The sequence below is a fragment of the Callorhinus ursinus genome, unplaced genomic scaffold, assembly GCF_003265705.2.
Source record: "Callorhinus ursinus isolate GAN/ISIS: 27379988/994484 unplaced genomic scaffold, GSC_fseal_2.0 scaffold46, whole genome shotgun sequence".
In the NCBI taxonomy this organism is placed as follows: Eukaryota; Metazoa; Chordata; class Mammalia; order Carnivora; family Otariidae; genus Callorhinus; species Callorhinus ursinus.
The window spans coordinates 6,602,915-6,615,604 of NW_027397108.1; the positions used below are offsets into that span (position 1 = coordinate 6,602,915).

The 12,690-nt window shown below is 43.9% G+C and overlaps 1 protein-coding gene across 3 annotated transcripts in view; it reads left to right on the forward strand.

Annotated features, from left to right (window-relative positions):
• Positions 1–12,690, forward strand: part of CDH13 (cadherin 13) — a 1,106,386-nt gene that overhangs the window by 609,312 nt on the left and 484,384 nt on the right. For all 3 annotated transcript variants that reach the window (XM_073882334.1, XM_073882335.1, XM_025860409.2), the window contains exon 5: positions 12,258–12,410. In XM_073882334.1, coding sequence (XP_073738435.1) covers positions 12,258–12,410 — 153 coding nt within the window. The remainder of the gene's footprint in view (positions 1–12,257; positions 12,411–12,690) is intronic.

Consider the following 12,690-nt stretch of genomic DNA (forward strand, 5'->3'; position numbering starts at 1 on the left):
TGCAATGCCGAGGCAGGAGTGGTAGATATTGCTTAGCACCCAGAGATATGAAGTCCAGGGAATGGAAGAGAATCCTTGCCCCGCAATGGGTCAAGAGTGGCTGAGTTGGGTTTAAACAGAGATCCCTGGATGGTGTCTCATTCCTTGCCTGACTTCATGCAGTGCTGATCCACACGTGTTCAGGACTGCTCCAAGCTTCAGACTCAAGGGACCATAGCAGCAAGGAGTGAGAAACAACCTCAGAGTCTTTCTGATACTGGTCACCCTTACAGCACCTGTACCAGAGGGTGGTGAGAGCCTGGACACCACAGTGGCAGGCTTCTCTGTCACCAGGCAGCTGATGCCATCAGCTAATATTCTCCAACCTTAGAATGTTTCTCTTCTTTTAAGCTGAAATCTGTCTGTTCAGTAACTTATGTTGATTGGCTTTCCTGAAACAGCAAAACTAAGCCAATCTCCTCTTCTCTAGGTCTTTAGGTGATGCCCAAGACTATGCCTCCTGCCCCCCCTTTTCTACATTTCTAATCATTTAAGGGGTCTCACTGTGTTAATCTTACATAGAACAGACCACCTTGGGACACCTGAGTGGCTCAGTCGGTTAAGCGTCTGACTCCTTATTTTGGCTCAGATAATGATCTCAGGGTCCTGGAAGCAAGCCCCGCATTGGGCTCCACACCGAGCATGGAGCCCGTTTAGGATTCTCTCTTTCTCTCCCTCTCCCTCTACTCATCCCCCCACTCACACATTCGCACGCTCTCTCTTTCTCTCTCAAATAAATAAATCTTAAAAAAAAAAAAAAAAAGAACAGACCACCTTGCTTCTCCCTCAAATACATACTTTCCTTCAGGGTCCCTACCTCATTTAGCCTCTACCCGTCCCCATATCCCTGGGAGAAAACACACCACACAACATGATCTGTTCTGGAGTAATCGGCCACAAGGCAGTTAATGGTCAATGGTGTTTACCCATGGCTGTTTTAAAGGATTAGTTATCCTATCTTGAGAGGAATCTGAAACCCATACGAACCCCACCAAGAGCCTTCCATTTACTGTGCATCTTTTGCAACCCTTCGCCAAAGCATTTACTTATAGTTTGTATGATCCTCTCTTGTTGGGCTTCCCTTAGAAAAACCATATTTTGGAAAGATGTTTACCCAAGTTGACCCCATTGCCTCCAGCTGCCTGTTAATTTTCAGGGAGAACACTGCTCTACTCTTAAAAATGTGTGTTTCACTGGGATCATTTAATTAGACAGGCCCCTTGAAATGACTCTCTTGGGAGGATACCAGAGTATCTCTCATAACTCAAGCCCAAGAAGCAAAGCTGGTCCTTACCAGAAGTTGATAAACCATTTTAAAATCAAGATAGCTGTGCAAGCTCATTGATTTATGCACTTATTTCCTTTCCTTTCTGACAATGTAGTCTCTCATTTCAGCTTCGCTTTATATAGCCTCTTTATTTATTACAAAATGGTTAAGTGTCTCCTATGCACCATGCACTGTTCACAGCCAGGAACAAAACAAAAGTCCCTGATAACATGGAGCATGTATGTTAATGGTAAATAGAGATAATAAATGGATAACTATGTCAGGTGATGATGGGTTCTGTGAAGAAGAACAAAACAGGGCAATGGACATAAAGAATGATGTTGGAAGGAAAGCCACTATTTTTTTTTTTTTAAATAAGGTGGGCATGGAAGTCCTCACCGAATAGATGAATGTAATTAGAGAACTCAGGGACAGTGAAGGAATGAGCCATACAGATATATACCTGGTAATATCCTGGTGAACTAAAGCCATTTACCAGACACCATTAGGAAAAGGGACTGTGATATTTTGGTAGGAAAGTATAATTTAAAGGCCAAGTGTGAGGCATAAGATTAGTTAATACTGGAGAGGATAATTCACTATCTACAGGGCCTCGTATACATACAAGTATTCATAGCTCTCTCTTTCTGTTTTCCAAGTAGACTATTTTCTTTGTCAAGATCCACACTTATGGCCCAAAAGGGTCTCCCCAAAATGGTACATTAGGCTTTTACACTGATAAGACTTTCAGAGTCCATAGCCCTTACTTAACTGACTCAGTCTCTCCCTGTCCCAATACTAGGCTTCCCAAGGAGATGATCTGATTGGCCAGGCTCAGGTTTTGGCTAGGAGCCTATGGTTCAGGAGAGAGTAACCCCAGGACTGAAACAGGGGTAAGCCCAAGCAAGGCACGTTGGGGGAAATGGCAGCAAAACAGGATGGGAGGATGTGTGTAAACATAGCAACAGATGAGGCTGAAAACAGAGGCAGGGGTTGGGTTATAAAGAGTGTTGAATGCATGACTGAAGGAGCCTGAGTTTTCTCTGAAAGTGATGGCATGAGGGCTTTTGAAAGATTTTAATCATGTGTGACCCAGTTGTGAGAGATAGTAGCTGCTTCAGGAAATGAGGAACTTTGAAGCCATGCACAGGTCCTTCTAACCAAGGTACACGCAAGGCAGAATAGAATATCAGGCTTTCATTTGAAAATGATTGAAATTTTATTTATGTTTGACACTGCTTGTGTTTCCAAGCATCAGACTTAACATTAAAATTTGTCCTGAATTATAAGAATAATAAGTGTTGAAACTCTCAGCAAAAGGGCAGCCAACATGCATTTCCAGGGAGAAATTGTTCAATTGTTCGTGTTTATTACTTCCAAATGGGAATAGCTCCAGGTTCATAATGCTGATTTTGTTACATTGCTTTCTCTGAACTGTGGTTCAGATGAGTGCCTAAATATTTGGTTTAATATTTCTTTGGGAACTGTAAAACTCTGAACTGATGGAAGGGAGAGGAGCAGAGCAATGGCAAGGAAGGAAAGTTGGTAAGAGATTAAGTGTGTATATTTCAACAGTGCCCAAGGGCATGATTAATTTATTATCCTTTTAGATGGCAGAATGCACGCAGAAACCTCCAAATTATGCCATTACTATGACAAAGCTAAGAGGGTGTGAGAAGGTAAAGATATTCCTGCCAGGAATTTGATGGATGGGGAGAATGGGTGACCCACTGGATACATATAAATCTGGGAATGGAGACTTGAAAGTCCTTCATCTTGGCTCTGTCACTGGCATAAGGCCTGCGATGAACACCTCTGCTCTCAGCCTTCATTGGGTGGGCATGTCACCAGGAGGCCAGACTGGAGCACTGTCAACAGCGCCAGCCTCTGAAGCTTTGTTGATTCTATATCTGGGCTGTTTCCACTCAACCCAGCATCCATTGATTAGTTGGCCATACGGAGTCTGGCTTAAAACCACGGGCTCTGGATGATTGGATTCAAATCCAAGGTTGTTTCCTAGCTGACTTTGCCAAGGTGTGTGGAACTCAGTTTATTCCTCTGTAAAGTAAAGATTAATATCAGTACCTATTCCACAGAGCTGTTGTAAGGATTAAATAGAACTATTGTATGTAAAATGTTTAGAACAGAGTGAGTGTGGCAAAGAGTTCGTGTTCAATAAAAAGTAGCTCTGTCATTGTCCTGCTCCTCATCGTCATCATTGTCATCATTTAAGAGTTATAAAAAGAACAATTGCATTATTGAACATTTTATGTATTTAAGCATTGCATATCTCCCAGATCATTTACTCACCGTATTTCTTTTAGGATGGCATCATTTCCCCCATTTTGCAGAGGATGGGAGTGGGGCTCAGAGAGGCCATATTGCTTACAAAAGTCCACATTGGTCATGAGCTCTGAGCTGGGATGCAGACACCTCTTTACCCCTCTTCCAACCCTGTTCTCCTAAACACATTAATCAGGATAGGTTAGGCTCTGCTGTAGTGAAGAGCAATCCCAAATTTCAGTTGATCAAAGTAACAGAGGTTTAATTAAGCTCTATGTCCATTGAGGGTTAGGTGGAGGCTCTGCTCCTCCTCACCATCATTCTTTCCTTGGGATCTAGGTGGATGAAGTCACCACTATTTGGAAAATTTCTGGTCACATGGTGAAGGCAGGAAAGAACATAGATAAGCACACCACAGCTCTTAAAGCTTTTGCTCAGAAATAGCTGAAGTGACACATGTCACTTTCACTCACACTTCATTGGCCAAAGTAAGTCATATAACCACAATCAACTTCAAGTGGCTGGGGAAATATAGTCCTACTATGTGCCCAGAAGGAGAGGAGCCAGAATAGCACAGCCTCAGTGACTACTCCCTACTATCATAAGTCATCCATAAATAGAATAGACTGCAGGTATAAAAGATCTAGAGTTTTTACCAGAGATTTCAGGGACCATCTTGATTTTCAGTAGAACAACAAGAGTTAAGGTCAAAGAAAATGTTTAGCGTATTCTCTTGGACAATAAAGTATGAAAAAGTGTGATACCGATGGCCAGTGAATGGACTTTGGGTCCAGACAAAAAAAGCATAATGACTGAATGATCCAAAAATGACCCTCTTTCTCTGATCTGCTGTAGCATCTTCCAGCACATGTGTGATGTTGCATAATCTAGACTTCAGGGAATGCATAGAAGTGTGAGCCCCTGGGGATGGCAAGGACTCTGGGACTCATAAATCGTCAATAAATGCTTTGAATGGAAGAAAAGGAGGTGGAGGGAGACTGTGTGTTAGAGGAAGGAAACATCTTTTCTAAAGTCATGAGAGAGAAACTAACCATGAGGCTAAGTGAATGGTGGTATAAGTTTGGTATATATTATTAACAAACATAAACTGAGTTCTTGCAGTGAGAATGGCACTCTGCCAATTACAAATTTAGATATGTGGAGTCATACAACAATTGTCTTTTTGTGACTGGTTTATTTCACTTAGCATAGTGTCCTCAAGTTTCTTCCATATTGTAGCGTGTGTCAGAATTCCCTTCTTTTTTAAGACTGAGTAATATTCCATTTTATGGATATGCCACCTTTGGTTTATCCATTCATCCTTTGTTGGACACTTGTGTTGCTTCCACATCTTGGCTCTCATGAATAATGCTGTAGAATACTCACTCTTTCCGTGTGTCATTGGATCATTTAATAAAGATGATATCACACGTGGCCACTGATAAAATTTTTTTAAAACCTCAAAAGTAGAAATTTCATAAGCCACATTATTATATAATTTGGATATAAATAATTAAAATACTGTAAATACTTATAGATTAAGAAATAGTCTCATAAAAAAATTCTACAGCCTAGAGAAAATACCCCCAAAAGTATAAACTATCAGAAAATAATGCCACAAAATTGCCCACAAATTAACACTGAATGCTATGGAACTCAGCATAAGCTGTACTTAGGCATAATCTTAAATGTCTTTGTTATAAAAGAAGAGAAACAAAGCTGGTGTGATGATAGTGCTAAGAGATGAAGAGTAAGGATAGTGGAATCAGACATCCCCTCATCTTGTGTTCCTTCCCAAGGACACCACCCTGCCCTTAACCTTAGTGACCTCCATGGCACAATGGGAACCCTTCGAACATGGTGGTGGACACAGCCAGCCCTAGCTAGGATGAGAACCACAAAAGTCCATGGTGGGTCTGTGGCTATCATCCACCTGTGGTGGATTGCCAGGGTGTTGGTTCAGTGTTTCTGCACCAGGAGATTGGGACCCTCGGCCCTGGGTTTTCCCTAGTTCTCCTCCTTAATTTATGACCTAGTGGCTGAAAGTAGTTGAGCAGCACGAGGGGGAGGAAAGGGCATGGATCTAACAGCTGCCCAGACCGCCGAACAGCCAAGTTCAAAGGCATGTCAAGGACTAAACCACAGCTGGGAATTAATTAGTGCTTACAGATCACCTTAGGGAACCAATCTAATGATAAAACAAATGCCTTCTCATAACTATAGAAGGCAATAAGTGAGGGTTTTTTTTTTCCTATTTAAGATGGAATAGACAACATCTTCAAAATTAGCATGTACATCAAGCTCCAATAATTCCTCTTACGTGTTTAAAAAAGCGATTACCAAAAATATTCTAAGGGTGAAGGAAAAATACACCCCAACCTCCATCCTCCAAAGACCTATACTGTTCACATGTGACTTATTCCCTTTGGTGATTTGCAGGGGAGGGAGTGAATTATTTTTTAGTTGTTCACCCTTTTGATCATATTGTGTGTGTGTGTGTGTGTGTGTGTGCGCGCGCACACGTGCATATAGTCTTCTATCTTTTGAAAAGAAATATCTCCTGATTTTCTAAATAGAGCAGAATTAGAGGCATCACTTTAGTTGGCTGTGACTGGGAAGAAGTTCCAGGGTATTTGTCTTGGAACTTCTTTGCCGTCAAGCACAATGTCTCCTTAGACAAGGGGTCTCCACACAAGGGGACCTTTGCAGATTATTAGGACGGGGAGGGCTCTAAGTCCCTTCCTGACTCCTAGGTATTACCACTGCCTAGGAAGTTAACTTTAGGGATTTGTAAAAAGAGAAATGAAAAGGTTTTGTTGTTGCACAGGTAAAAAGAGAAATGAAAAGGTTTTGATGTTGCACTTTTTTTTTTTTAAAGGTTAGGACAAAAGACCTTATTTTTAAAATGTGAGTTTGGGTTTATGAGCATTTTGTGATCATATAAAAACCTGCAAATAAAGTCACACTTCTTTACTCAAAGCTTTCTTCAAGTATCTTCTGTGTTCCAGACCCAGGAAATTTTAAAGAGAATAAGAAATAAATAGCCCAAGGGATAATCACCACCAACAACAAAGAGGCCATCTGCTCTCTGCTCTAATAGACCTCGCTGGTGAGCAGGGCTAAGCTCCGAGGATGAGGTTCATTCCTCATGGAGCAGGGCGGAGGAGGTCAAGAGAAGCTTCAGTAAGTGGGCCATCCTGGTGCTGAGTCCAGAAAGGGGAGGAGGGGTCTCGGACAGACAGGCTGGCGGACGGAAGTCCAGCTGCCCTAGGTCCAGAGGAAGTGAACAAAGTTCAAAAGGTCTGTGGTTGGTCATGGCCGAAGTTAGAATTGTAGAATCAGGTGCAGACCCATCAGGAGGGCCCCTGAGAATTGACCCTGGGAGCAGTACAGAACCATGATGAATCCTAGCCTGGGAACTGTCATGGTGAGATTTGTGTTTCTATTTTAGAATGGCCATTCTGGTTGCAATTAGAACAGGAGATGAGAAAAAAGAAATCAGAAACTTGCAGGCCAGTGAGGAGGTGATTATCACATTGATTTACTTACTCAGTACGCAGATATTTATTGCACTATGTACCATTCTAGGCCCTTAGAACAAAACAGGCAAAAGTCTCTAGTGGAGATCTGAGTTCAAATATACACACAGGAAGTCGGGGCCAGAACTCTTCAGCAAACATGGTATACAAAGCTAGATGACTGTGTCTGTTTATATATGGAATACATTTCCCATGGGGGGAAAACCGATGTCAGTACAATGAAGGAAAATTCTGACCCACACGGAGACACCAGAATGAACAATTAAAAACCATATTGACTAAAGGCCATGTGGGGTCCTGGACTGGACTTTGGATCAGAAAAAAGAAGTGGGAAAACTAGAGAAACTTGAATACATAAAATCTAGATCTTGGTTAGTTCATAGTCATGTATCACGCAATTGTGACCACGGTATGTAAGATGTTAACATTTGGGGAAATTAGACGAAAGGTAAATGGGAAGTCTGTACTATTTTTGCAACATTTCTGTAAATGTAAAACTATTCCCCCAAAAAGTTTATATGTAAACTTTTTTTAATGTATCCTACTCGTGTAAAAACATTCAGAACTGCTGTATGGTCCATGAGTGCGTATGTGTATAAATTCAGGGAAGAATACCTTAAAACTCTACACAACCAGGGGACAGAGGTGGGAGCAGAGCTTCGGGGATTCAGAGGAGGGCCTTGGTTTGCCCATAATGGGCTAGTCTAAGAAATATGCAGCAGGACCGTCCTTTGCAAAATTCAGATCAAGCAATCACTGCGTCAGTGTTTCTTGTCCCTCCATGGGTGCAGAGGACTCTGGTCCCAGCTGGGCCGTGCCACCCCAATAGCTGTCCGCCCCATGGCTACCCGGGAAGTCACTTTACCCAGGTATGCAGCAAGATGCCTGTGTGCTGTTCACATGCCTTTAAGGCTGTTGGCACCCAGGGCCAGAGTTCTTTCTCATCATTAGCTATGTTTTTTGTTTTTTGCTTTTTCTATTCAAACTCAGAGGATAAGTAAGTAAGGCAAAAAAAAAAAAAAAAAAAAAAAAAAATCCCACTGTGAAAAGAAGTGCTGAATTACAAAGACCAATAGGAGAGACCAGCTAATTGTGAAGCCCTGCTTTGTGGGATAATGGGTGTTAACAGCTGCTACAGGAGCAGAGACTCACAGCAGGATTTGTTCTGACCAGAAGGAGTGCCCGGGATTTCTTAAATCCCATCACATTAAACAACAACAACAAAAGGACTGCCCCCCGGGGCCACAGCCCTGGAGCGGCACAGGGTAGTTTTCGGGAGATGAGCATAGTATAATAAAGCTTGTCTGCAAACCCTCTTGACTAGCATGGAATAGCTCTGATGTGTGGCTCAAGGCTTCCTTGGGTTTGTGGCCATTGCACCCCTGCTATCTCCCCAGATCAGTGAGTCTGGAGTGGGCTGGGGTCCCTCTGAAGTCCCATCTGGGGAACCAGAAGCCGGAGATATGGTGGGTGATTCCTAAATCTCAACCGAGCCGGGACTCCTGGCTTTTCCCTGGAACGCAGCCCCCACCCCCATGCTTCCCCTCCAAGGTTTCTCCAAACTGCAGGGTGTTTGGACACAGTTGGAGATGTCAGTCTTGGGGAAGTAGCGACTCTGCTTTACTGACATTCTAGAAAGCAGGTTTTTAAATTAGAGTTCCTAATAGTGTCATATGTTTAAAACAGGTCTAGAGAGTAGTAGCAAACAGACCCTGCCTTTTGTCAGCATAATGCTCCAAATGGTAGCAGTGGAAACCAGCACCAGTTATAATGGGTATGGATGGTGCTGAAATCTGTCTAAATCAGTAGTCCTCAAACTGTGGCATACGTCACAATTATCAGGGTGCTTGTTAAAGCCTATGTTACCAAGCCCCATCCCCAGGGTTCCTGATGCAGGAGCTCTGGGTGAGGCCTGGGAATTTGCATTTCTAACAAGGTGATGCCCATGCTGGTCCAGGGAACCACATCTTGAGACACATCCCTGGGCTGATGGCCCCATAATGCTCATTAGTCTGGTGGTGCCCTACTTGGTGTGACTGTGGGCGCTCCTTCAAAGTGGACATGGTTCTGAGGACCGGGAGGCAGATTCAGTAGATCTGTCAAAAGCCAAGCCTTTAAAAACAGAAATATTGAGAGAGAGGAGTCATGCAGCACAAAGCAGAGGTGATCACAGCAGGACTTCCTTCTCTGCCAAGAAGTCATTTAAATCCAGCAGCCAAGACCCTGCTTCTGTGGGGTCAGGTGGCTCAAGCTCTCTGAGAGCAAGGAAATGACCCAGAACTGACCTTGATGGCAGGAGGAAAGGTGGCCCCCGGGGGGATTTCTGGGCCCAGAACTCAATGCTAAGGGGCAAACAGAAATGGGACGGTGGCCATATTTGCCCCAAGAGGGCCTTCAGGACCATCTCTGACTATGTGCCTTCTAGAAAGTCTGGGAGGCTGTACTCCCAGCCCTTTCTGAGCAGGGCAGCGTCCAGAAAGGAGATCAGAGCACAGAAGACCTCCCCTGGCAGGGCTTCACCAGTGAGCTGTGTCCGGTACACAGATGGGGTCACAAGTCCACTCCTGGGAGCACCACAGCTCGTGTAGATTGCCCATGTTCATTTCCTGTCACACTGTCTCCTGACTTAATATGGCCTTTGGAGAGGACCTGCCTACCTTAAGTGTGCTCAGGGGAGCAAGAGGAAGACGTTTTAATCCCCATTTGGGCTGAAGTGGTAAAAGGGGGGAGGAAGGGAGAGTAAACAGGGAGGTGACAAAGAAGGCAGATTTTGATCAGTGGCCCCTTCCCACAGTAAGCCTGTTTCCAGAGCACTTCTCGTCTCAAACCAGAGATGTTTGTGAGTCTTGTGTTTTAAAAGGAAATTTGTTCTCTTAGAAAGGGATTCTCTTTTAATACTATGGTTAAGATGCTCTTTTTATGCCTGGAAGTCTCCGTCTTACACAATAACAACGAAGTCTCCACATTACCCAATGTGTCGGTGTGATTTTGCTGTGATTATTACTCTCAGTATGGTAATCATTAGCTACAATTCATTGAGCCCCTTCTGTGTGCCAAGAAGTGCACTTTGCACACACTATCTCATTAAACCCTTGAGGGAATGGAGAGCCAAGTAGGCAAAGAACCATGTTCCAGGTCCCAGAGCTGACCACTGGCCAAGCTAGGACGAGAGCCTATGTTTGTCTGAACAGTGGTGTTCTAAAGTAAACAGATATCGGAACTGGTTCCGGCTGTATGACGGTCACTGGGATCCCGGGGTGATCCCAATATGCTGAGGCTGTTGACCTCGTGGAGCTCCCAAGCAGGAGGGAGTGGGTCATGGGGAGAATGTCAGTTGGATTAAATCAAGTCAAGCAGTGATTAAAAACTCTTTTCATCAGAAGATATCACCTGCCTTATTTTTAGTCTTGCTTTAGATGATATTTTATGTTAATCTTAAAAATGCAAACAGAGATAATTGGTGTTTAATCAAAACTCTCAATGTATTTAAGTAAAATTTTAAATCAGAAAAAAAAAAAAAGAAACCAGCACTGCTCTATGGAACTGTGTCAGGCTCTGTCAACTGGTCACAGCGGAGGAACCTGGGAATGAGGGTCATGCTGCCTTAGGCACCACTGCCACCTGGTGGCAGACATCGGAATTGCAGGCATGGCCGCCACAGCAATGGCCTCTGAGGGAGACTGATTCCACCAGAAGGCCCATTTCCTGTCGTGTCCCCCAAAACCCTCCCGGCACAGGTAACAGTGTTCCAATAGGTGCCTGGTCATTTGTAAATTGGTTACAGCTGGATCAGTATCAGCTTTCATTTAGCTGTCTGTCCTGAATATCTACTGTGGTCAGGTAATCTTTAAATTGTTACCATCAGGGGAAAAAAATTGTTACCATCGAATTCATGTTCACATATTGATGATAAAGTGACATTAAATATACATGAATCCTTGGACCAACTCAAGAACCATTTCATGCGAATAATGGTTCTCTCTTTAGCTGGGAATCTTCAAACACTATTAAAAAAAAAATCATAGTTTAAAAAAAAAAGAAACACCGTAGTTTGGCTCCTAATTACCCCTCAACCTCCCTCAAACCATGCTAATGACTCCCAGTTTCTGGAGTTGTGTAGGCTCTCCCTAGCCGGCCTCCTGCCTGTGTCTGTCATGTTCCCTCTGCCAGAACCATCTTCTTCCATCTTATCACCTGAATTCTCTTCAAATGTCAAATCAAGCCTGACAACCTGTAGGGAATTATCTTAAATTCAGAAGTGTCAACGTTGCATAGCAATGTCCCTATAGAAATGGAAGGTGGGTTCTGAATCCCATCTTCATCTCTTTAGTAGCTCTGACCATGGCTTCATCCATTAAGTACAAATGATAATGTCCCCTACCACCAGCATTGGTGTGAGGTTTTTTTAGGTGTGTAAATGTGTGTAAAATGCTTCCTGAGCGGGGCACCTGGGTGGCTCAGTCGTTAAGCGTCTGCCTTCGGCTCAGGTTGTGATCCCAGGGTCCTGGGATAGAGCCCCGCATCGGGCTCCCTGCTCCGAGGGAAGCCTGCTTCTCCCTCTCCCACTCCCCCTGCTTGTGTTCCCTCTCTCGCTGTGTCTCTCTCTGTCAAATAAATAAATAAAATCTTTTAAAAAAAAAATGCTTCCTGAGCATCACGCCTACTACCCAGAAGCAATGGTGCAGGTGGCATTGTTGATGACTGGGTTTTGTAAATAGTTAGAACTTCGGTGAATGCCTGCCCACTACAGGATTGCCCACTCATTTTTTTCCCATTGTCTATTTGGTCTGGCTTGCAGAAGAAAAAATCTTTGTCTTGAGAGTAACAATAAGAATGTCCAACCTTGAATGTCCTGGAGTGATTTCCCATCTAGATCTATCTCTACGTGTCCGTCCCCCTACCCCCATGCTGGAAAGTTTCCCCAGCTGTAAGCAGCAAAGATTTGCATGTCAGGTTGAAAGGTGTTAAGCAATGATGCTATTTTTGGTGATGCTGCCTTAGTCGAGTTTATCCGGCCGCTCTGTGTTGACACCTGTGATTAGTGGATTGGTCACTGAGTTATATTGAAAATGTGCTTTCTCTGTGTTTTCCAGCCAGAGTCTTAAATGTCATTCTGTTTCTCTGACCAGGTAGTCGATAGTGACAGACCGGAAGGGTCCAAGTTCCGGCTCACTGGAAAGGGAGTGGATCAAGAGCCTAAAGGAATTTTCAGAATCAATGAGAACACGGGTAGCGTCTCCGTGACTCGGACCTTGGACAGAGAAACGATCGCTACTTATCAAGTGAGTGTTCCTCAAGTGCCCACCCTGAATTGCAGACATGTGGCTCTTCCGAGACTATTGACTTCCCACTGAGCTCGTTATTTCTGCGCTTCATCAAACCTGGGGCTGTGCGGCTTTAAGTGTGTCTCTGTAGAACCCGAGTGGCACCGAACCCCAGCAGGGTAACAGTGGGGGCCCCTTTCTCATCAGCAGAGCCTGCAGGCCTCTGTGAGACTTTGGGCACAGGAGACCAAGAAGGGGGACCCTTGGGGGATCTCAGAGGTGGTCAGAACTGTGAGGG